At 45.4% G+C, this 24,609-nt stretch overlaps 1 protein-coding gene across 1 annotated transcript in view; it reads left to right on the plus strand.

Annotated features, from left to right (window-relative positions):
* POLE (DNA polymerase epsilon, catalytic subunit) overlaps window positions 1-24,609 on the plus strand; it is a 141,659-nt gene that overhangs the window by 72,550 nt on the left and 44,500 nt on the right. Inside the window, exons 27-30 of the mRNA XM_030218300.1 lie at window positions 11,824-11,926; window positions 17,224-17,304; window positions 17,448-17,570; window positions 19,153-19,371. Coding sequence (XP_030074160.1) covers window positions 11,824-11,926; window positions 17,224-17,304; window positions 17,448-17,570; window positions 19,153-19,371 — 526 coding nt within the window. The remainder of the gene's footprint in view (window positions 1-11,823; window positions 11,927-17,223; window positions 17,305-17,447; window positions 17,571-19,152; window positions 19,372-24,609) is intronic.

Consider the following 24,609-nt stretch of genomic DNA (forward strand, 5'->3'; position numbering starts at 1 on the left):
GCTACACCTTACCCAGACTGAACAAATTGTGAAACTTAAGCTGTTTCCATAAATTAGACATCATAACTGCTGTGATTAGGCTAATTTTGAGTCTTGTAGAAATGTTTCATGAGGAAAATACAGAAATGTAAATTCATAAGAGAGGGGATAAACCCAGGTCACTGTCACAGGGGATTGATTCTGCCCATCTCTTTCCCTCACCATAACTTGAGCAGGCTCTGTGGTGACCATAGGCAGGAGCAAGTGACAGGCCAGTATGTCATCTTCAGGCAGCTTACCACATTACCCTTACAAGCCCCAGGCTTTCATGTGTAGACACTTATCTGGGGAGCTTTTGTTGCCAGTACAATAAATACAGTAGAAACTGAAATGCCGAGCATTCTGCCCCTTTAATGTAGCTTCTATTAAAACAGAAAAGAGGAGGATTTACAGAGGGGGGAAATGTACACAGTTTTTTTGTTGTTGTTGTTTATTGGGAAACAAAATGGGAGCTGGGCAGACTTCTACGGTCTATGCCCTGATTGTGACTGAATAGATAGAGATGGGCTGGAGTGTAAATTTTAAGGGGCTTCGACTTTAGCTTCAGAACTTAGTACAAGAAAAGCGCTGGGCAGAATTCTATGGTCTGTCCCCTGAGAATCAAACTCGGGTATACATATAAAGTATCACATACCATGTAAATGAGTTTATCTTGTTGGGCAGACTGGATGGACTGTACAGGTCTTTATCTGCCGTCATTTACTATGTTATTTTTTAACGAGAGTTTAATGCAACAGAATGAAATGAAAATGCACATACATAGGGAAAAAGGGCATAAGCAAAAAGTCCCAAGTCGCATAGCACAGGTTCTAGACTTTCAGGCACCAGCTGCCCATCAGTTAAAATCCCACGCCGTCTCAGTTTGATGGATGTATTTAGCAGCATTTCCTTATCTGTTTCCTGTTCAGACATTTTGTTTAGGACTGCACCTCATTCACTGCATGACAGCGCGTCATAGGTGCTGCTGAATGAATTGAAGGACATTTACACTCAGCACAGACACCTGAAATAGTGTTTTCTGTAAATACCCAGCAGCACTTATCTGGGTGGCAGATGCTGTTACCCAGAGAATTGTTGCTGACCGAGGGCATACCAAATTTCCATCTGGACAATGTCGTTACAAATCTTTGCAGGCTGCCCTGAAACTATTTGGATTGCGCTGCTGCGGTTAAGGGATGGAGCCTGGGCAGAACTGGGAGTTTCTTGTAGGGTGGTTATTATTTGGATAAAGTGTCTTTATTTTTAAACTTTATTTTGTGTGTGTGCCTTTCTGTGTATTTTATTTCTGTCCTACTGATGATTACCATTCCTTTCATGCTTTGTTTTAGTCTGTTCACTGCCTTAGCCAGCCTGTCACTAAGGTGATATAGAAAGGACAAGTAAAGCATAAATTATAGTGACATTGAATATCACCATTATCCAGATAATTGTGGTTCCACTCAGTGGCGTTCCTAGCCTTGATGGCACACGGGGCGGATCGCCGATGCACCCCCCCCCCCTGTGAAATGACACCCCCCCCCGGGTGCACGCCACTGGGGGGGGGGTGCTGCGGCGCGCGCCTGTCGGCTCCGAGTTCGCTAACTTCGCTCGTTCGCTGCAGCTCCCTCTGCCCCGGAACAGGAAGTAACTGCCCCCACCGCCCCCCCCCCCCCTTGGTACGCAACTGGTTCCACTGGTAACTTAGTAACATGACGGCAGATAAAGACCTTAGCAGTCCATCCAGTCTGTCCAACAGTTTCACTCATTATCAATTCATGATTAAACCAACAATGAATGTGATATAAAATACTTGATCATGGTCTTTCTTTGGTGTTTCTGGAACATAGACCGTAGAAGTCCGCCCTTGCATTGTACTTAAATTCCGACCACTGGAGTTGTCATCAAAGCCCACTCCAGCCGATCTGAATCCATCTTGTCGTTTGCGAGAAATGGACTGTAAAAGTGTGCTCAGCATTGTCCTCACATTCCAGCTACTGAAATTGTTTTCGAAGCCTCTCCAGCCCATCCTAAACTGGATTGCCATATATGGGACACAGACCATATAAGTCTGCCCGGCACTGGCCTTAGTTCTTCACAACCGGAGTCACCATCTAAGCGCCAATAAAGTTTTGATTTTTTTTTAATATACCATCCATTTTCTAATTACAGATTCTTTGTTCATTCCATGTGTTTTTTTTTTTTAAATATATTTATTTATTAAGGTTTTTTGAACAATTACATATTGACAACATCCTCATAACAAACATATGTCACATACAGAATGTGTAAACTTCAAAAACTGAAAGCGATATATCCCCCTTTCCTCCCCTCCCCCCTGTCCCTTACCACAATCCCCCCTCCCCCCTTGTTACCAGTGGAATATCATAATATGAGGGTTGTGTTATAGCAGTCATAATCTTGGTATAATCAATTTAGGTGCATCCAAGTCTATCCCATTTTGTGATCGCCAGACTCGATATTGTTCCCATTGCAAGTTAAATTTTGTTATATGTCCCAATCGTATAGCTGTCATTTTGGACATTTGGTAGAGGTAGTCCATCTTGTGTATCACCTTTATCACTGGTGGAGCCAGCTGGCTTTTCCACGCCGATGCCAGTGTGATTTTCCCAGCTACCAGCCAAACTGCTGTGAGCCTGTGAACCGACAGCCGAACTCCTGGGGGTCTTATGTGCAGCAGACAAATCTCCGGTTTAGTTGGGTATCTTACCCCAGTCACTATAGCAAATATGTCCAACAGTTCTGTCCAGTATGTTTGAATCTTAGGACAAGACCACCAGATGTGTAGCATATCCCCCACCATTGAACAGTTTCTCCAGCACTGTGCAGATCCCTGTCCATACATTTTTACCAGCCTCTGTGGTGTATAGTACCACTGATACAGTATTTTATAACCATTTTCAATCATTGAACTAGATATGGAAACCCGCAGCAAGTGTCTCAATGCCTTTTCCCATTGTGTGTAATCTATGGTAACCTGCAAATTTCGTTCCCATCGTTGTAGATAATATAGTATGGGTCCCTTGTCATTAAGCAATGTAGCATATATGCGAGAGATACACCCCCTGTGGTTTCCCACTCTCAGTGCTCTTTCTAGGGTCGTCTCTTCTATAAGTAATTCTGCTTTGGCTCTCTTGTTTATATAGTCTCTAATGCGAGTGTAGTGGAACAAATGTGATAGTGGTAACCCATAATCTTCCTGTAATTCTTCGAATGAGAATATCTGACCCTCATCCCATAGCTGGCCTAATGTGTTCAAACCTCTCTTCTCCCATTGTTTATATATTAAGTTATCCATCCCCAGCGGACACCCTGGGGCTGTTTTTATTGCCATTTGGTGGAAACAATGGCGATTAGGAAGATACTTCCCCCTTATGGCCAACCATGTCTGTAGAGGGTATTGCACCGCTAAGGGGGCTCTCTTGATATATGTCCGTAGTTGGCCCTTTGGTATCCATAATAGAGAGCCCAGATTGTTTAGTCCCATCCAGTGTTGCTCTATTTGGAACCATGCTTTTACACTACCAGCGCTCCATCCCGCCAGCACACGCAACTGCGCCGCCTGATGGTATAAAGTAAAATTTGGTACCCCCATACCTCCCATCTTTTTGGACTGATACATTATAGCTGCCTTCACTCTGGGTGGTTTATGTTGCCATATGTATGCGAAGACCTTCCGTTTGAGTTGCCTAAAGAACCCCTTCGGCATTGGTAGGGGCAGCGCAAGAAACAAATATAACAATTTGGGTAGGATCATCATTTTTATCGCTGCCACTCGTCCCAGCCAAGATAATTCTAAGCCCTCCCATCTATCCAAATCTTCAAATAGTTCCCTGAGCTTCACGGGAAAGTTAGCTTGGTATAAATCTGTCAATTTGGGTGTTAAGTGCACGCCCAAATATTTGAGGGATCTCGTGACCCATTTGACCGGGAATTGTTGTCGTATTGAAGTTTCCTCTCCCACTGTTAACCCCAGCCCTAAGGCTTCTGATTTGTCCATATTCACTCGGAACCCAGAGAATTTACCATATCGATTTAGTTCCTGTATTATCTGAGACATGGAGTTGCTCAGGTCGACTAAGGTTAATAGAATATCATCGGCGAATAGCATGATTTTATGTGTTACACCCCCTATAGTGATACCATGTATATGTGGGTCCTGCCGAATATGCTGAGCTAGTGGCTCCATTGTCAGAGCGAACAACAGTGGCGATAGAGCACAACCCTGACGTGTCCCACGTTCTAATGTTATCGGGTCTGAACTGTTCCCATTGATCCTCAGGGCAGCCATTGGTCTGGTGTAAATTAATTGAAGCCATGTTATAAAACGACCTGTGAATCCCATATGTTCTAGAACCTTGAACATGAAACCCCAGCTGACCCGATCGAACGCCTTTTCTGCATCCAAGGAGAGAAGCAACATGGATTGTCGGGTATTGCCTGCCTCGTGGATCAAGTGGAGTGCCCTCCTAATGTTATCAGTTGCTTGTCTGCCTGTGATAAATCCCGTCTGATCCTCCTGTACTAGTTTCGGCATTAGCTTTTGTAATCTCTTGGCTAGTATTTTGGTAAAGATTTTGTAGTCAGAGCCAAGGAGGAATATTGGGCGATAAGAACTGCAATATTGTGGATCCTTCCCTGGTTTGCGAAGGACCACTAGATCTGCCAATCTCCAAGAGTGGGACAGTTCCCCCTGGAATTCTAACTCATTGAATGCCCGAACCAGTAGAGGGATTAGCAATTTGTTATAGCGTTTGTAAAATTTATTTGTGAACCCGTCTGGTCCCGGTGCTTTCCCATTAGGTAGATCTTTAATTGCCCATGCCACTTCGTCATATGTAATGGGGGCTGAGAGCATCTCCTCCTCTAGTGGTGTTAATTTTGTGAGCTTGGCTTGAGCCAGGTACCTCCCGGAGTCCTGTGGATCCGGGTCTCCCTCGGCCTGATAAAGCCTTGTGTAGAAATTTGTGAAGGCTGCCCGAATCTCCTCCCGTGTGGTGCACAGTTTCCCCTCTTTGTCGTGTATAGCTGTGATATGTGTGTCGGCCGACCATTTTTTCAGCTTGAGTGCCAATAGCCGGGAGGTCTTGTTCCCATATTCATAATACGCCTGTCTCACCCGTTGAAGTTGTTCTGCTATCTCTGCCATTTGGATTTCTCTAAGTTCCATCCTTAATGTATGTATGCGATGTTGTACAGTTTCTTTGTCTTGCTGACGAGTTTCCTGTGCACTGAGGCTTGTCAGCTCTGTGTGTATTTGTTGGGTCCTTGCTCGTGTCTGGCGTGCAAGATGTACCTGTAGCGCTATTACTGTCCCTCTTATCACTGCCTTGCAGCCCTCCCATAATATTCCTGATGTCACCTCTCCATTATCATTAAGGGTGATGTAGTCTTTAATGGCCTCTTCTAGATTGGTAGCGATAGCCGAATTTGCTAGTAATTTGTCATTGAAGCGCCATTGCGGCGCCCCAGGGTTCGATATCCTCAGTTTCACCTCTAGCACCACTGGTGCGTGATCCGACCATGTTCTCGGTTGTATCTGAATATCTATGATGTCGGTCATTAGGGTTGGTGGGCCCATCCAAAAATCTATGCGAGAGTATGAGTTATGTACTGCCGAATAGAATGTGAATCCTCTGGTTTGGGGATTTTTATGCCGCCAGATATCTACTAAATGCCATTGCCTCATAAATTTGTGCAACTGGAACCGAGCGGATTGTGAGTAGCGAACCCCCTGTGTGGTGTTATCTAGTGTTGGGTGCAGCGTCAAGTTGAAGTCCCCACCTATTAATAGGGTGCCTACTATGTGTTGGGGAGGAGCGCTGACAGTTCCAAATAGAATGCACCCTGCTGGTCATTAGGCGCATATATGTTTAGGAGTGTAAGTGTTTCCCCCTCTATTTGTACTATCATTAACAGATATCTACCCTTTTTGTCCCTGATCACTTTCTGGACCCGCCATGCGTATTTTTGGGATAGCATGATCATGACACCATTCTTTTTCTTTTCTAGCTGGTTAGATGCACAGAACACCTGTTGCCGTCTTGTACTTTGGCAATATCGCTCAGCTGACTGGAGCAAATGGGTCTCTTGAATAAATGTTATGTCTGCTTTTAGGCGTTGCACTTCTTTGAACATGAGTTGGCGTTTGCCTGGTGAGTTAAGGCCCTTTACATTTAGGGTCATGCATTTAACAGCACTCATCTAATCTGTGAGAATGCCCCCCTTAGCTTCAATCTCTGTTTAGTCCTCCAGTTTATCCCCTGTGTTTTTCCCCCCTTCATGTGGTGTTTAAACATAGTCAGTCTTTTCCCACTAGTAACCCCTTTACCCTCCCTCCCCATTTGAGGACATCCTCGTGCCGTGTGCATAAGGGTGTCAAGAAGGATAGTGACCCACCCCCCTGATTATCCACTTTAAGTTACTGGTCCCCACATCATTAACCGGTACATTGCTAGTTACACATCATATTTGTATCCCCTTTCAACACTGGGTAACGCATTCTTAACAACATCAACTCTACAAAATTCAATTATATAGTCACCAAATTGCAATCTACATCTGGATTCCGATGCCAAGGATACAGGCTCTGATTATTTCTTTACCCTGGCGCCTGTTTTTGTTAATTGCGTGTCCGATTGCTGGCGTTGTAGTCTGCCTTTTCCCGCGACGACTCTTTGCCAACGTGGTTTTTCGCCAATCGTGGGCGATTGTTTCTTTAATGCAGTAGTTTCTCCCTGTGGTCCTTCTTCTGGGAATATTTCAGCCGCGTCCGCTATGCTTCGCACTTGATATTGCTTCCCTTCTTTATAGAATCGTAGCACAAATGGGTGGCCCCATCGATACTTGATGCCCTTGTCTGTCAGAAATTTAGTGAAGGGCTTGAGCTCTGCTCTTCTTTTCAGTGTGGCTGCAGCTAGATCCTGGTAGCATTCAATATGGTAAGAGTCCCACTGGAATCCGGGTGTTGATCGTGAGGCCCTCATTATTTGTTCCTTTAATTTAAAGTCATTGAAACAGGCAATAATATCTTTTGGACGGTTGGTTATGGTATTTCCTAAGGCTCTATGTGCCCGTACAAGTTGGATTGTTGTTGGATCTTTAGATATCTGCACTTCCTTTAGTAGAGCGCTTGCAATGCTCTGCACTGTTGCTTCACAATCCGTGTACAGTGGCGTGTCTGGAAGGCCGCGGAACCTCACATTGCACCGTCTACTCCGATTCTCGAGATCTTCTACCTTGTCCCAAATTTGCAGTGTTTCCTGTTTGGTCTCCCTTATCTGGGAATCCATAGCCTGTATTATTTCAGTTTGTTCGTCGATGCGATCTTCTGTCTCTGCGACTCTGATGCCCAGCGCGCCTATTTCTCCTCGGAGCTCCGCCCCCATTGCCACGAGGTCCGCTCGCACTGCGGCGATAATTTCAGTTTTTATTTCTTGCAACCACCCGCGGATCTCGTGCATGCGAGTTTCCTCCGGGTTGTGTCCCTCTCCCGTTATAAAAAGTGGCGGGGAGAGCAGCGGGGGACTGCCTTCACGAGGGCTGGTCGGGCCTTGCTCAGGGGACGGCGCGCTCATATTCGCGGCTGGGCCCGTGTATGCAAAAGCTTGTAAGTCGATCGAATTAGTTTTTGAGTTCGACATAGATCGCTTACCCTTGGCTTCCGATGTTGCTTTCATGTAATTAATGATTATTTTTATGCACTCGCGTCTCCGTGGGTGTCCTGATAGCGAGGGGCTGATCGGAGCTCGTGGCTCAGGCAGCCATTTCAAGGGATGACGTCACTTCCTCCATTCCATGTGTTTTTGAATTCCATCACCGTCTTTTTTTTTTTTTTTTCTTTCTTCTCCACCACCTCCCTCAGGAGGGCATTCCAGACATCGACCACCCTCTCCATGAAAAAGAATTTCCTGACATTACGCCTAAGTCTACCGCCCCACAACCTCAATTCATGTCCTCTAGTTTTACTGTTTTCCCTTCTTTGGAAAATATCTTTTTTTTTTTTTTTCTATATTAATACCTTTCAAGTATTTAAATGTCTGTATAGTGTCTTCCCTGTTCCTCCTTTCCTCTAGATTATACATATTCAGGTCTTCCAGTCTCTTCTCCTACATCTTTTGGCGCAAGCCCCGTACCATTTTTGTCACCTTCCTCTGGACCACTTCAAGCAACTGCTTGCCCTGGGACTCGTAGCATGGAATGTTGCTACTCTTTGAGATTCCGCATGGAATCTTGTCACTCTTTAGGATTCCAGAATCTTGCTATTCTTTGGGGTTCTACATGGAATGTTGCTAATCTTTGAGATTCTGCATGGAATCTTGCCACTCTTTAGGATTCCAGAATCTTGCTGTTCTTTGGGGTTCTACGTGGAATGTTGCCACGATTCGGGTTTCTGCCAGGTACTTGTGACCTGGCTTGGCCATTGTTTGGAAAACAGGATACTGGGCTAGATGGACCATTGGTCTGACCTAGTATGGCTACTCCTATTTATTTATTTATTTATTTGTTGCATTTGTATCCCACATTTTCCCACCTATTTGCAGGCTCAATGTGGCTTACATTGGTCCGTCATGGCGATCGCCAATTCCGGGGTGAGAGATACAGGTGGTATTACATTAAGATCATGATTGACATGGTAGATTAAGCAGTCAAGTGTAAAGAGTTCATATTCGGAATAACAGGTAAAGTGGTATTGCGTTAAAGTTCTTTTGTGGTAAGAGTAGACTTTGGTAGTCACATGCAGAGAGTTAGGTTTTATCCAGTTCAGGCTTGAGTTTCGTTGTCTGGTGATTAGGATGAATCAGTGTGGTATGCCTTGTTGAACAGGTAGGTCTTCAGAGATCTCCGAAAGTTGGTTAGGTCGTGCATTTTTTTCACGGCCAGTGGTAATGCATTCCATAGCTGCGTGCTTATGTAGGAGAAGCTGGAAGCCTATGTTAATTTATATTTTAGTCCTTTGCAGCTGGGAAAGTGGAGATTCAGGGATGTGCGTGCTGATCTTTTAGTATTCCTGGGTGGTAAGTCTATAAGGTCTGACATGTAGACTCTTATGTTCTTAAGTCTCTTTTTTTTTTTTTTGTATCAATTAATATTTTGTTTTGTTTGCAAAATTAAACAATATATACAAACATGCTAAAATATGAAACCATACAGTCTCCACCTCCTCATTACCCGGATAACACTGAAACAATACTCCCCCTCCCATTACACCCAACATCCCCCAATGCAACTATAAACCCTCCCCCCATAAGAAACATAGGGCTTCTTTTACAAACCCGTGCTAGCGACTTCCACGCGGCAAATGAGAGGAAGCCCATAGGCATTGAATGGGATTCCTCTCAATTACTGCACTGGGAATCAGTAGCACGGCTTTGTGAAAGAGGCCCATATATTCCAGCTGCAACAGAGTGCCCTGCAAGTTCTTCAAGACACTCCAATAGCAACCTCGTATCACCCCTTTCCCTCCCCCCTCATTTTAGAAGTGAGCAAAACAGTCCTGAAGCCTGTCCCAATCGTGCTTATGAGGGAGAAAGCTATCTTTGTGTTCAGCAGTATGACGCTCCATCAAAACAAATGGCAAATATGTTGCTTCCAGTCCTCTCAGGGAAGGTGACGCAGTACTTTTCCAATGTATAGCTTAGTCAAGATCGGGAGGCGGGGCTGGTGGTTGGGAGGCGGGGATAGTGCTGGGCAGACTTATACGGTCTGTGCCAGAGCCGGTGGTGGGAAGCGGGACTGTTGGTTGGGAGGCAGGGATAGTGCTGGACAGACTTGTACGGTCTGTGCCAGAGCCGGTGGTTGGGAGGTGAGGATAGTGCTGGGCAGACTTATACGTTCTGTGCCAGAGCCGGTGGTTGGGAGGCGGGGATAGTGCTGGGCAGACTTATACGGTCCGTGCCCTGAAGAGCACAGGTACAAATCAAAGTAGGGTATACACAAAAAGCAGCCAATATGAGTTATCTTGTTGGGCAGACTGGATGGACCGTGCAGGTCTTTTTCTGCCGTCATCTACTATGCTACTATGTTATGTAAGACACTTTGCTAGTCCCCATCGCAACAATTTGTTCTCCCACCAGATAGGACAATCATTATGCAAGCCCAATAAACAATCCTGAGGAGTACAGGACAAAGATGACCGAAGGGCAGTAGACGAGGCCTGAACCACCCCTAACCAAAAGGAGGATATTAAAGTAAAGTCCCACCAAATATGCAGAAAAGTATCCATCATATTTGCATATCTCCAGCATACATCAGACATAGTGGAAAACATAAGTTTCAAATGGTCAGGAGTGTGGTACCATCTAGTAAGCACTAACTTCCGCAAATCTTTGAAGATGTATCTCTTCAACAAAGCCTACAAAGAGAACCCTTAGCCTTACAAACTACCTCACAAAAATACCTCCCCAATCCACCCAGATATTAAAGTCCACTATACTACCTAATACCTTCCTTCTCTCTTCCCTTACTTAATCTTTGTACATTACTAATTGTATCTGATATCGTGGAATGATTGTCATAACCAAACTCTGTAAGCCACATTGAGCCTGCAAATAGGTGGGGAAAATGTGGGATACAAATGCAATAAATAAATAAAATAAAATATGCATTCTCTTGCGACAGCACACAGGCTGAAGTCTTCTGTATCTCTGCACACATGGTTTCCCATTCCTGAGTAGAGAAACTGCAATCCCAATGATGCATGAATTTGTGGGCATTGGAATCCCATCCCCTCACATACTTATCTATCACTGAAATTTCCTCAAGAATAGCCATAAATTCTCCAGATACTCCGTCTTGTAGGGATATTCCCTTAACCAACCCTGCCCCGACATAAAATGCTGAAGTTGCAGATAAGGAATACAATCCCTTGTCGAAAACCCATACTGAGACCGAGACCGCAAGGTCTCAAAGTGTATAAGTTGTCCCCTGACCAGAACATCCCAAAAACTGACAAAACCCGCCCGCTCCCAACTAGCAAAAGCCATACCCATCCACCCCGCTCCAAAATGCTGTTCCCCTCGCACCGCAGACAGGGAGGAAACCCGACCTCCCCGTTTACATGACTCACCCCAGATCTCAAACAAGTGCCACAGGAAGGGGTTGTGCACCCTGTGAAAGGACCACCCTGACTCCATAGAAGTCCACAAAAGAGACTTCAGTGGACGGTCAGGAAAATATGATTGTTCCAAAAATCACTGAAGGCTTAGACTTCCCAAGCACCCAGTCCAGCACCAACAGGAGCTGGGCTGCCATATAATACCAATCGAAGTTAGGGACTGCTCTCTCACCCTGTTCCAGAGCTCCCCATAAAACCCGCTGAGCCAAACACAGACGCTTCCCCTCCCAAATAAATCGAGATATTAAAGCTTGCATGCGGAGAATAAGTCTGCGCAGGATGCGGACAGGTAAAGTCCAGAACAAGGAAAGCAGTCACGGTAACACATTTCATCTTCACTGCCACGATGCGGCCCCACCAAGGCAACCGTAAACCTTTCTAGCAGCCCAAATCAGTGCAGATATGAGATAAGATCTTGTCATAGTTAAGAGCACATAAGTACGTAAATCCCGGGGCACTCTGGACCGCTTCAAGTCTTTTTACATCCATGGCAAGATATTCAGAGAGCAGCCAGCGCGGAATATAGGTATAACTTCAAATGCTGACTCTGGAATTTGAATATTGACTTGTGTATGTATGTGTTAAATATAAGAACTGTTTGGGTTTTGTTTTTTTTTTTTTTTAATTTTCACTCCACTGAGTTGCTGTAACTGCATCGTGCTCTATTCCAGGGCCATCCCACTTGCCATTTTTCAGGCAGAGAACAGCGTGAAAAAACACTTTCTTCGAAAGTGGCTGAAAAACTCATCACTGCAAGACCTGGATATCCGAGCGGTAAGCGAGCAAGTGCTCCCTATTGCCCAGCAACATCCATTTTATGAGGGACCTGTGTGCGTAGAACAGCATTTTACAGGTTCGGGGTGAGTTCTTTTAAAAATGATCTGGGGCTGTAAATGATACAAAATAGGTACACGGACACATATCCCCTGATATTCAAAACCATTTAACTGGCCAGGAGCAGCACCTGGCTGGTTAAATGGTATTTAGCCGGCTATCCGGTGATGTTCAGTGGGAGACAGCTGGCTGTCTCCTGTTGAATATCTCCGGCTAGCGAATAGCCAGTTATACTGTTATTCCACATGAAAACGTGGAATATCTTTGGCCTGTTTAATCATAATTGCCCAGCGTTGAATATCGGCTTGGCTGGTTAAGTTCAATCCTGCCAAAAATATACCTGATGTTCAAAGCTGGTCACCGTAAACCTCCATTACCATTATGGTCCATTAGATCATACCTAAACCTTCATTACCCAAGTAGCAAAGGACTCAAATACAAATCCACCTATGCTTCCAGCTTTTCCTACCTGAGCGCACAATTGTGGAACGCACTACCAAAAGTAGTAAAAACCACACTCGACCACATGAATTTCCGGGAAGCACTAAAAACAAAACTGTTCAGAAGGGCATACCCCACCGACCCAACATAAAAAACCTGGACATCTGCGACACAACTTAACCAAAGATCGTAACGGACATATCCTAACTCTTCCTTTCCCTCTCTAAGTTCTCCCCAATTGTCTTTACCCTACATGTATCTCACTCTACCATAATATCACCTTGATATTAATTGCAACTTGTATTTGTTCATACCGAAATCGGTTAACGCCGATTACGGTACCATGTAAGCCACATTGAGCCTGCAAAAAGGTGGGAAAATGTGGGGTAGAAATGCAATAAATAAACAGCCTGACATTGAATATACACCATCACCGCAGACCGTGGGAGTTAGACGATCTAATTCCCACGGTCTGAACATCGGCCCCATAGCTCCTACTTTCACACGATATAGGCATTCCCAGCAGTAGGGCGAGGTTGATAAAATATATGCGTATGTACCTGTTCTCTGCCATACTTATACACATACAGTTACACATGCTTTGAAGCAAGTGCAGATGTGTGCATCTGTTCACTGAAGTGATATTATAAACCGGGGTTGTCCAACCTCAGTCCTTGAGGGCTGCAGTCCAGTCAGGTTTTCAGGATTTCCCCAATCAATATGCATGAAATCTGTTTGCATGTGCTGCCTTCATGGAATGTAAATAGATCTCATGCATATTCATTGGAGAAATCCTGAAAACCCAACCTGGCGAGGGCCGAGGTTGGACACCCCTTTTATAAAGGCACAGAGGTGCATAAGTTACTTTTTATGAAATAGACCAACCACTTCAAGTCCAGAGGTGATTAAAAAACAAAAAAAAAACCACCTCTATCAATCCAAATCCCCAAGAAGTCAAGAAAAATCTTCATCAAGTTACAAAAGGTTAAAAAGCAAAAGTGCAATGGATTATCAACAGCGGAGATTTAAAACAAATAGTTTTTTTTTCTTTACTCAGCGTGTAGTTAGACTCTGGAACTCGTTGCCGGAGAATGTAGTAACAGCAGCTGGCCTTATGGAATTTAAAGGGGATTTGGACAGATTCCTGAGGGAAAAGTCCATTGAACATTATTAATTTTTTTTTTTTTTTTAGGGGGGGGGGGGTTGCCGGGTTCTTGAAGCCTGGATTGGCCGCTGTTGGAGACAGGATGCTGGGCTTGATGGACCCTTGGTCTTTTCCCAGTATGGCGGTGCTTATATATCACTGGTGTGAACAGTGATAACACAAAGCTCACCAAAAATATTAATGAAAATAACTTTTTACTTATCTGTAATCAAAAAATGTTCCATTCTTCTTCGGTTCTAGAAGATATCTGACGTGATACCATGTTTTTTAAATGCAAACACAATTTGAATATGAGGTGACTAAATTTGCAGATGACACAGAACTATTCAAAGTTATTTCAACACGTGAGGACTGTGAAAAATTGCAGGAAGACCTTAGGAAATTGGAAGACTGGGCATCCAAATGGCAGATGAAAGTTAATGTGACAGATGCAAAGTGACGCACATTGGAAAGAATAATCCGAATCATAGTTACCTGATGCTAGGATCTACCTTGGGGGTCAGCACCCAAGAAAAAGATCTAGGTGTCGTTGTAGATAATACGTTTAAATCTTCTTCTCAGTATGCAGTGGCGGCATCCAAAAAAGCAAACAGGATTTTAGGAATTATTAGGAAAGGGACGGCAAATAAGACCAAAAATAATATAATGCCTCTGTAGCGTTCCATGGTGCGACCTCACCTTGATTATTGCGTTCAGTTCTGGTCACCGTCTTTCAAAAAAGATATAGTGGAATTAGAAAAGGTTTAAAGAAGAGCAACCAAAATGATAAAGGGGATGGAACTCCTCTTGTAAGAGGTATGGGCTCTTCAGCTTAGAAAAAGGGGTGGATATGATTGAGGTCCATAAAATCCTGAGTGGTGTAAAACAAGTAGACGTGAATCGATTTTTATTTTTTATTCTTTTTTTTTTTACTCGTTCTAAAAGTACAAAAGACTAGGAGACACTCAAGGAAGTTACATGGGAATACTTTTAAACAAATCGGAGGAAATATTTTTTTTCACTCAACGAATAGTTAAGCTCTGGAACTCTTTGCCAGAGGATGTAGTAACAGCAGTTAGCGTATCTGGGTTTAAAAAAAGGTTTGGACAAGTTCCTGGAGGAAAAGTCCATAGTTTGCTATTGAGACAGACACGGGAAGCTACTGCTTCTCCTGAAATTGGCAGCATGGAATGGTGCTGCTATTTGGGTTTCTGCCAGGTTCTTGTGACCTGGCTTAGCTGCTGTTGGAAACAGGATACTGGGCTAGATGGACCCAGTTTGGCTTTTCTTTGTTCTTATGGATGTTTGCTTTGATAAAGATTTTTGGTTTCTTGAGCCTTTTTAATAGGTGCAACATATCAACCTATTTACCTTGGTAGCATAAGCTCCCTGTGATATAATTACTCTCTTAGTGTAAAACATCCACTGCACTCTGACAATCTACTTCCCTTCCAATGCAATGACATCTAGTCAAGGGGGCGACTCCCTTTTATTTATTTATTGTTTGCATTTGTATCCCACATTTTCCCACCTCTTTGCGGGCTCAGTGTGGCTTACAATAAGATATGAATAAAGAGAATACAGTTGTTACAAATTGGTTATGGGTTACATTGTACAAGTTATGCGAGATAATCGAATTATCATTAGGAATATCACAATGGGACATCAACAGGGAGACTTTGGGAGGAGACAATAGGAAGCTTAAGGGCAGTGTTAAGACATATAGGCACATGGTTTACCTATTCCTGTAAGTATATGTATGAGTAATGTGGAATTGGGGGGGATGAGAGATCATGAGTGGATGTGTGATGCATTGATGTAAGTGAGTGTAGACTCTATGTGTTTTGGTTTTTTCCGTAGATTGTCTCAAACAAATGGGTCTTCAGTAATCTGCGGAAGGATGCTTGTTCGTGGATCGCTCTTAAGTTGCATGGCAGTGAGTTCCAAAGCTGCGTGCTCGTGTGAGAAAAGGTTGACGCGTGTAGCGTCTTGTATTTCACGCCCTTGAAAGTAGGGAAATGGAGGTTGAGGTATGTTCGGGAAGATCTAGCATTTCTGGGTGGTAGGTCAATCAACTCGGACATGTAGGCTGGGGCTTCGCCGTAAATGATCTTGTGGACTAGTGTGCATACCTTAAAGGTGATGCGTTCCTTCAGTGGAAGCCAGTGTAGTTTCTCTCGTAGTGGTGTTGCCCTTTCATATTTTGGTTTTCCGAAGATGAGTCTGGCTGCTGTGTTCTGGGCTGTTTGAAGTTTCCTCAGTGTTTGCTCTTTGCAGCCTGCGTATAATGAGTTGCAGTAATCCAGATGGCTGAGGACGAGGGATTGCACTAGGTTACGAAAGACGAATCTTGGGAAGAGTGGTCTTATCCTTTTCAGTTTCCACATGCAGTAGAACATCTTCTTAGTTGTGTTGTTTGCGTGGGTTTCAAGTGTTATGTGGCGGTCGATAGTGACTCCAAGGATTTTTAGCGTTTCTGAGATTGGAAGGTTTAGGTTTGGTGTGTTTATCACGTTGAATTCGTTGGTGTTGTATTGGGAGGTGAGTACCAGGCATTGAGTTTTTTCTGCATTTAATTTCAGACAGAATGTGTCTGCCCATGTGTTCATGATGTGTAGGCTTTGATTGATTTCGTTGGAGATTTCTTTGATGTCATGTTTGAAGGGGATATATATTGTCACATCATCAGCGTATATATGTGGATTGAGGTTATGGTTTGATAGGAGTTTTGCTAGGGGGATCATCATTAGGTTGAAAATAGTTGGTGAGAGGGGTGATCCTTGTGGAACTCCACATTCCGGTATCCATGCCTTGGACGTGGTTGAGTGTGATGTGACTTGATACGAGCGCAGGGTTAGGAACCCCTTGAACCAGCTTAGGACATTTCCTCCAATGCCGAAGTATTCAAGTATGTGTAGTAGGATTTCGTGATCGACCATGTCAAAGGCGCTTGACATGTCAAATTGTAGGAGGAGTATATTGTTCCCGGTTGCTATTATTTGCTTAAATTTGGTCATAAGGGTGATTAGTACTGTTTCTGTGCTATGGTTCGACCGGAATCCGGATTGGGCATCATGCAGTATTGAGTGTTTGTTTAGATAGTTTGTGAGTTGTTTGGTTACCATCCCTTCGGTTAACTTAGTTATTAGTGGTATGGATGCTACTGGTCTGTAGTTGGTAAAAAGTTTTTCTTTTTATCTTTTGGAATTGGGGTGAGTAAGATTTTTCCTTTTTCTTTTGGGAAGAGTCCATTTTGTAGCATGTAATTTACATGATTCGTTAGGTCAATTGTGAATTGTTGAGGGGCTGATTTCATGAGGCTGTTTGGGCATGCGTCTAGTTTGCAGTTGGATTTGGCATATTGTTTGAGAGTTTTAGAGATGAGGTCTTCTGGTAGTGGTTCGAACTCGGTCCAGGTTCTGTCTGCTGGGTGTGCTCCTTCTTCTGGGTCCAGACAGTCTAGAAGAGTGGCGTATTCTATGGGACTGGCGGGTATTTTGTGTTGTAATAGTATGATTTTCTCCTTGAAGTACTTCGCAAGGCTGTCGACGTCTGTCCTCCTCCCTCCTTGCTTCAGCTCCTCTTATCATATGATCAGTGAATATTGTAGAAGATCACTGATCCCTAACCCGAGATCCTTTTTCCAACTCAGATCCTGGACTGGGATTACTACATTGAGAGAATGGGCAGTTCCATCCAGAAGATTATCACAATTCCAGCAGCACTGCAGCAGGTCAGTATGGGGCTTGGAAAGGCAGATAAGAGACCTTAGTCTGCTCCTCACCTCCTGCCTTTCAGTCTGTCGCAGGGTGGGGATTTCCGGACTGTGTGATGGGCCTGTGGTCTGCCTGATTTGTGATTTTGCTTTGTTGGTAGGTGAAGAATCCTGTGCCCAGAGTCCGACATCCTGACTGGCTGCACAAAAAGTTACTGGAAAAAAATGATGTGTATAAGCAAAAGAAAATCAATGAGCTGTTCGTTAGCGAGGGGAAGAGACAGGTAAGGAGACTTCTTACTGGTCCCATTGGCTTCTCATTCTACTACTACTACTATTTAACATTTCTAAAGCGCTACCAGGGTTACGCAGCGCTGCACAATCTAACAAAGAAGGACAGTCCCTGCTCAAAGGAGCTTACAATCTAAAGGACATAAAAGTGCAGTCAATCAAATTGGGGGCAGTCCAGATTTCCTGGATAGAGGTACAATGGTTAGGTGCCAAAAGCAACTGATTCTCCTTCCTCTGAAACAATTCGGGAAGAGTTTCAGAGAGCAGAATGTTTCTCACCTTCCATCTCTTCCAAATTTTATTTAGATTTTGCTCACATCTTTTCAGTATTAGCTCAAGGTGGGTTACATTCAGGTATGCTAGATATCTCCCTTATCCCAGAGGGCTCACAATGTAAGTTTCAATCTGAGGCAATTGGGGGGGGGGGGGGGTTGTTCTTAAGTGACTTGCCCAAGATTGCAAGGAGCAGCAGCAGCAGGATTTAATCCAGGTTTCCCAAGTTCTTAACCCACTGTTCTAAGCACTAGGCTACTCCTCTACTTACAAATTGATGTCTTCTGAAATCAGAAACCAGTTTATATTAGGGCTGCACGTTAATCATGATTAATGCTGCAATCAACACGTTTATTATTAATTGCAATTAATTGTGTGCTGCCTGCCTTCTCCCCACCTCCCCCACCCCCCTGCATGGTCTGGTCTCTCTCCCTACACTCCCGGACCTGTCTTTGGTTGTGTCTCATGTCTCCCCCCCCCCCCCCCGGCGTACCATTTGAAAAGCAATCAAGGATTCGGGCTTGCACCAGGCCTTTCCCTTTGACCTGTCTCACCCTTCCAAAAACAAGAAGTTGCATCAGAAGGGGTGGGACGAGTCCGAGGGAAAGGCCCAGTGCAGTCCGCAGGCAGTTTTGAGTACTGCTACAGGGCTGAACACTAGCTTGCTTTTCAAAAGGTACACTGGTGGGGGAGGCTGGAATGAAAGAGCCACAGGCAGGTCCAGGAGAGGAGGGAGAGATACCAGACCGGGTGGGGGAGGGGATGAGAGAGATAGCTGCAGGGAAGGGAGGGAGCATGAATTGCGCATGCGTGGGGAGTGCCAGTCTCAGTGGCTGAAGGCGTGCTTCTGACTTCATCGCTCCATTGGGGGGAGGAAGGGGGTGACTCAGGCAGGGGATTTCTTCAACTGGCGGGACTTTGCCATCACCACCAGGAAAGGTATGATACCTAATTTTTTTTTTTTTTGGGGGGGGAGGACAGGAAGTATGTGGTCCAGCCCCTCCCCATGTGATTAAACGTGATTAAAATTTTTAATCAAAATTTATATATTAATTTAAAAAATGTATTTGCCAGAAATGCAGCCCTAGTTTATATCTAATAGGAATGGTGGAAGGTAATGGAGACAGTCTGTGGCCGTTTTACAGAGACTGCTATATTCCATGCATGGTGAAAAGATGCGTATTTGTTTTCACTTCATGAGCTCCAGCCAGTTCCCTCCAGTATCTTTTAATCAGTGAGGGTGTGGAGGCGACTGCAGTAGTCGACATGTTACGGGTCTCATGGACTTGTTTATATCTCCAGATCTCCGCCAACCAGCCCAGTGCAGACCTGCAGCCTTCACAGGTTGCTGACATGGAAGACTTTGGGGTCGCAAAGCGCTCGCACCCAGCTGTTCCAATTAGCAGTAAGCGAAAGCGGGTGCCATTGGCACAGGAGAACCAGCAGGAGTCGCAGGACATGGAGCTGACCCAGTCCTGGAGAGAGATCCTTGGACCCCTACCTCCTATTGGGACTACAAAGGTAAAACCGTTACTAACAAGAGTCGGGTCCACTCCAATAAAGTAAAACCCTCAAGAGGAGAGACACAATTAGGATCTCCTCTATCTAATAACAGAACACATCTAATATAATAAAACGCACCGTGAACGTTCTGAAGACAACGTTCTGTGAAGCCGGAAGTTTGAAGCCGGAAGCTTCAAGCTGAAGCCTTGAAGCCTTGAAGCCATCTGACGTCACTCCCAGTGAAGCCTTCAAGCCAGCCAGCCGTCTCTGCCCCGCCCTCGCCTCAAACCAAACAAATCGGGAAGCGAAGCGTCAGGGAAGGAGGCGGCGCTCCCGACGTAAAGCTAGACGTCGGGAGCGCCGCCTCCTTCCCTGACGCTTCGCTGCACGAACCGCCACGGAGGTAAAGTTAAAACGAAGAAGAAAAAAAAAAAAGGAAGCATGGATGCGAACGGGGGGGGGGGGGGATGCATGGATGGGAAGGGGGGGCATGGATGCGAGGCATGGATGCGAGGGGGGGGGGGGGGGGAAAGAGGGCGGGCCAGGCTGGGACATGGGAGAGAGAGTAGCATGGATGCGAGGGGGGGGTCATGGAAGGGCAAGAGGGGACTTGCTGGAAAAGGATGAATGGAGGCGGCAGGGGACAGAGGAGCATGGATGGGCATGGATTGGGAGGGCACGACTCAGGGACAGAGGGGAATTGCTGGAAAAGGATGAATGGAGGCGGCAGGGGACAGAGGAGCATGGATGGGTATGGATTAGGAGGGCAGGGCACAGGGAGAGAGGGGAATTACTAGAAATGGATGAATGGAGGGGGCAGGGGAAAGAGGGGCATGGATTGGGAGGGCAGGACTCAGGGAGAGAGGGAAATTGCTGGATAGGGAAAAATGGAGGGGCCAGGTGACAGATGAGCATGGATGGGCATGGATTGGAAGGGGCAGGACACAGGGAGAGGGGAATTGCTGGATAGGGATGAATGGATGGGACAGATGGGCATGGATGGATATGGATTGCACAGCAGGCCTCAGGCATAGAGGGGAAATGCAGGATAGGGAAAAATGGAGGGGCCAGGTGACAGAGGAGCATGGATGGGCATGGATTGGAAGGGCAGGACTCAGGGAGAGGGGAATTGCTGGATAGGGATGAATGGAGGGGACAGATGGGCATGGATGGATATGGATTGCACAGCAGGCCTCAGGCAGAGAGGGGAAATGCTGGATAGGAAAAAATGGAGGGGCCAGGTGACAGATGAGCATGGATGGGCATGGATTGGAAGGGCAGGACTCAGGGAGAGGGGAATTGCTGGATAGGGATGAATGGAGGGGACAGATGGGCATGGATGGATATGGATTGCAGAGCAGGCCTCAGGCAGAGAGGGGAAATGCTGGATAGGGAAAAATGGAGGGGCCAAGTGACAGAGGAGCATGGATGGGCATGGATTGGAAGGGCAGGACTCAGGGAGAGGGGAATTGCTGCATAGGGATGAATGGAGGGCACAGATGGGCATGGATGGATATGGATTGCAGGGCAGGCCTCAGGCAGAGAGGGGAAATGCTGGATAGGGATGAATGGAGGGGGCAGGTGACAGACAAACATGGATGGCCATGGATTGGGAGGGCACGACTCAGGGACAGAGGGGAATTGCTGGAAAAGGATGAATGGAGGGGGCAGGGGACAGATGGCCATGGATTGGGAGGGCACGGCTCACACACACACTCGCTTGGTGTCATACACTCACTCTCACAGAGAATCTGTGTCTCACACACACACTCTCTCTCTTGCCCACACACACACACTCTCTCACACTGTGTCTCACATACAGACTTGCACACACTCTCATTCTCACACACACTCTCTCACAAACACACTCACACCCAGACTCACTCTCTCTCACACACTCACACTTTCACTCTGACTCTCAAACAGTCACTCTCACATACACTCTCCCAAACATACACACTCCAAGGAAAACCTTGCTAGCGCCCGTTTCATTTGTGTCAGAAACGGGCCTTTTTTACTAGTAACTATATATAACTCGGTTAAACTACTTAATACCTGCTAAGGAGCCAAAGGGTAAATATCATTCGTTTCTCCGAGGACAAGCAGGCTGTCATATTCTTACAGGTGGGTGACGTCATCTGATGGAGTGTGGTGACTAGCAAGATTATTGGAGAACTTTCTAGCAGCATCCCACTGCGCATGCGCTGGTGCCTTCCCGCCTCAGTGTTGTTTTTTCCACGGAGCAGGGAGGATTCATTTTTTTCTGTTTTCCTCAAAGTGCATGAATTTTTCTCTTGCAGTGCCTTCCCTTGCAGGGGTCTTTTGTCTTACTGGCTGTTTAGTATTCTTCTTTTGGTTTTCTACTTCCACTTTATTTTAACTACCTTTTTTGGCTCTTTTTTATTTTTAGCGAGGTGCTAGGCCCATTTAGGCCGGAACACTAACCTCAGTTTGAATGCTGCCCCTTTTTGGCTCACAATTGAAGAGTTTAATTTGGCCATGGTTCTTTTCTTGGTGTCCCAGAAGACCCCCCACCCCCACCCCCACCCCCGTGGCTTCAAGAGGTGCGCCTAATGTAATTGGGTGGTTTCTGTGACGGACCCCCCAGTCTTGGTGCATGGTGTGCGACACAGCGGGCATAGCAGGTCCCAACAGCTTCTTGAAGGCCAGTACATCATCATCGGCACTGGAAGCGTCGAACTCGATGGCTGCCAAGGCTTCAACTTCCACTGGGAGTCCACTGGCATCGAGAAGGTCTCCATTTCTCTTGACATCAGGCGCTGAAAGTAGGCCCTGGGACCGGTCAGCATCAGACCCGACACCAAGGACATGTATGGGTTCGACATTGTCCTCGTTGGCACCGAAGGACTCCTTGGAGAAAGGAGTGACATCATAGGAAGTGCAATGATTGGAAAGAGATAGCTAGTCCACTACTGGGTATGTTTCACAAGTCTGAACACCACCATAACATTTTTTAAAAACCTTTTGTGTTTTCTTATTTTATAGTCTCTTAAATTATTAGTGTTATTACTAATTAGAGACTTATACAAAAAAAAAATCTTTTTCCAAAATCTTTTCCCTAATGTAGAAATATTTAGTGAAACCTCCAATTGTATCATAGACTCTCAATATTGTCCTCACCCAGCTGATGAAAGTGCCTTTTTGAGCCACTTGATTCCTGTCATCTGAAATATTTGACCTGGAAAGTTGTGTTTCCGATGGCGGTCACTTCAGTTTGCAGGTTCAGTGAGCTTCAGGCCCTAGTAGCTGACCCAGTTTCACCACAATAGAGTAGTTCTCCTCACACACCCTAAATTCCTTCCTAAGGTACTTTCAAAACCACATGCCCATCCTGGCGAGAGTGTACTGCATACCTTAGACTGCAAGCAAGCCTCAGCTTTCTATCTGGAATGGACAGTCCAGATAGACAGTCCACCCAGCTTTTTGTTTCTTTTGACCCAAACCGTGTGGGGGTAGCCATCAGCAAACGCACAATTTCTAATTGGCTTGCAGATTTAATTTCCTTATGCCGAGGTTCGGCTGATTGGAGGGTCATGTCAAGGCTCATAATAAATTGGGTCCGGTAATTGGTACTATTGAAGCAGAGATCTTCGTATTATTTTAGAGTTTTCTACTGCTCAAATATATAGAAAAACAGTATCTTAAACATTCTCATATTCTCATGTTTTTCAAAAGTTTTTCAGAGGCAACCTCAGCGGCGCTCATTACCAAAAACTTAGATTTGGCAATGTAACTAGCGCCCACTTCTTCATTGGTTTAGCCAATTTCTTTACTTTTCAATTTCAAACTTTTTTTATATTTTTATCCAGATTTAGTTACTTATCTTCAGCTGAACCCTTTGGTCTGATCATTAAAGATAAGTAACTAAATCTGGATAAAAATATAAAAAAGTTTGAAATTGAAAAGTAAAGAAATTGGCTAAACCAATGAAGAAGTGGGCGCTAGTTACATTGCCAAATCTAAGTTCCTTAGCATCCCTCCGGACCGGCCCAGGATTGGACTGATGGGTTGTGCACGCCTACCAGCAGGTTGGAGACTGAGAAAAAAACTCTGACTCTAGCGAGCCAATAGGAGCCCTGGTCATGTGACCCTAGCCTCAGTATTTCTCAGTCTCCCAGCAGGTAGGAGTGAGCCCATTAGTCTCTCTATATTGTCTTTCAGCTTGTTCTTTATTGTTGGCTTTAGTCTGCCTTTATTCTGTGCCACAGGAATTCTTTGAGGCTTGTTAGGTGTTCTTTTCAGTTTGGTTGTCTTTCAGCCTCAGGGGTGAAAACTCGGGTGTCCCGGGTCCCTCCCCCCTTGTTCCTCCCCACCTCCCTTATTATCTAATTCAATTTCAAAGGGAAGGGTTGCCCTTTGATTAGCAAGGGGATTTTACCTTTGGGAGAGGCAGCCAGAAGTAAAAGGAAGCTAAATTGGTTTCTCTGCCACAGATCTCTTCAGTCCCTTTGATTAAACGAGCAGGCAGCTCTGTTTCTGTCAAGTGTGTGTGGTGTGGCTGATTAGCGTTTCCACAGCAGGGAAACATAAAGAGCACAGTTTTTTATTTGCCTGGCCTGGCTCCCTTTTCTATTTGTTTCGGGGGATTTCTGTTGTTAATTGAAGCGCTGTTTAAAAAAAAAAAAAAAAAAAAAAAAGTACAGTTTCGGCGCGAATTGGGTACGCGCGCGCACGCGCGCGTCAGCGATGTCGGAAAAACTTAAGCGCTGCTCCATTTGTCAGCGTCGGGGTGTTTCATCTTCAGGCGCTTGTAAGTATTGTACAGCGCTAGCGGGAGCGTCGGGTTCGGTTTTGCCGGCAGCGGTTCAGTCAGCTGGTTCGGTCTCTTCACCGGCGCGCTCTGATCCCGTGCTTGCTGAAGGGTCAGGCGCGCCCCCGGACTCCGGAACGCCGGTTTTGGCGCGAACGGTGGCCATTTTGAATTCGTCCTCCCCTTCTCCCTCGCAGCCTGCAGGGCTTTCGGTACCTCCGTTGGATGTTTTTTCTGCAGGAGCACTGATGCAGGCTGGGCCTACTCAGGCAGGGGGGTTTCCTCCTGAGTTTGTGCTCCAGATGTATCAGGCTTTTTTGCTGCAGAAGGGGGATTCTTCAGCTGAGCCAGGGCCTTTGAGTATGGCTGCTCCCCCTCCCTCTAAGAGATCTAGGGAGGGAGATTGGCGGGAGCATTTGGAGTCAGTTCATGATCAGGAAATGCCCTTCTTAGAAGAAGAGGAAGATCTGGCGGAACATATCTGG

The sequence above is a fragment of the Microcaecilia unicolor genome, chromosome 11 (genome assembly GCF_901765095.1).
Source record: "Microcaecilia unicolor chromosome 11, aMicUni1.1, whole genome shotgun sequence".
Taxonomy (NCBI): Eukaryota; Metazoa; Chordata; class Amphibia; order Gymnophiona; family Siphonopidae; genus Microcaecilia; species Microcaecilia unicolor.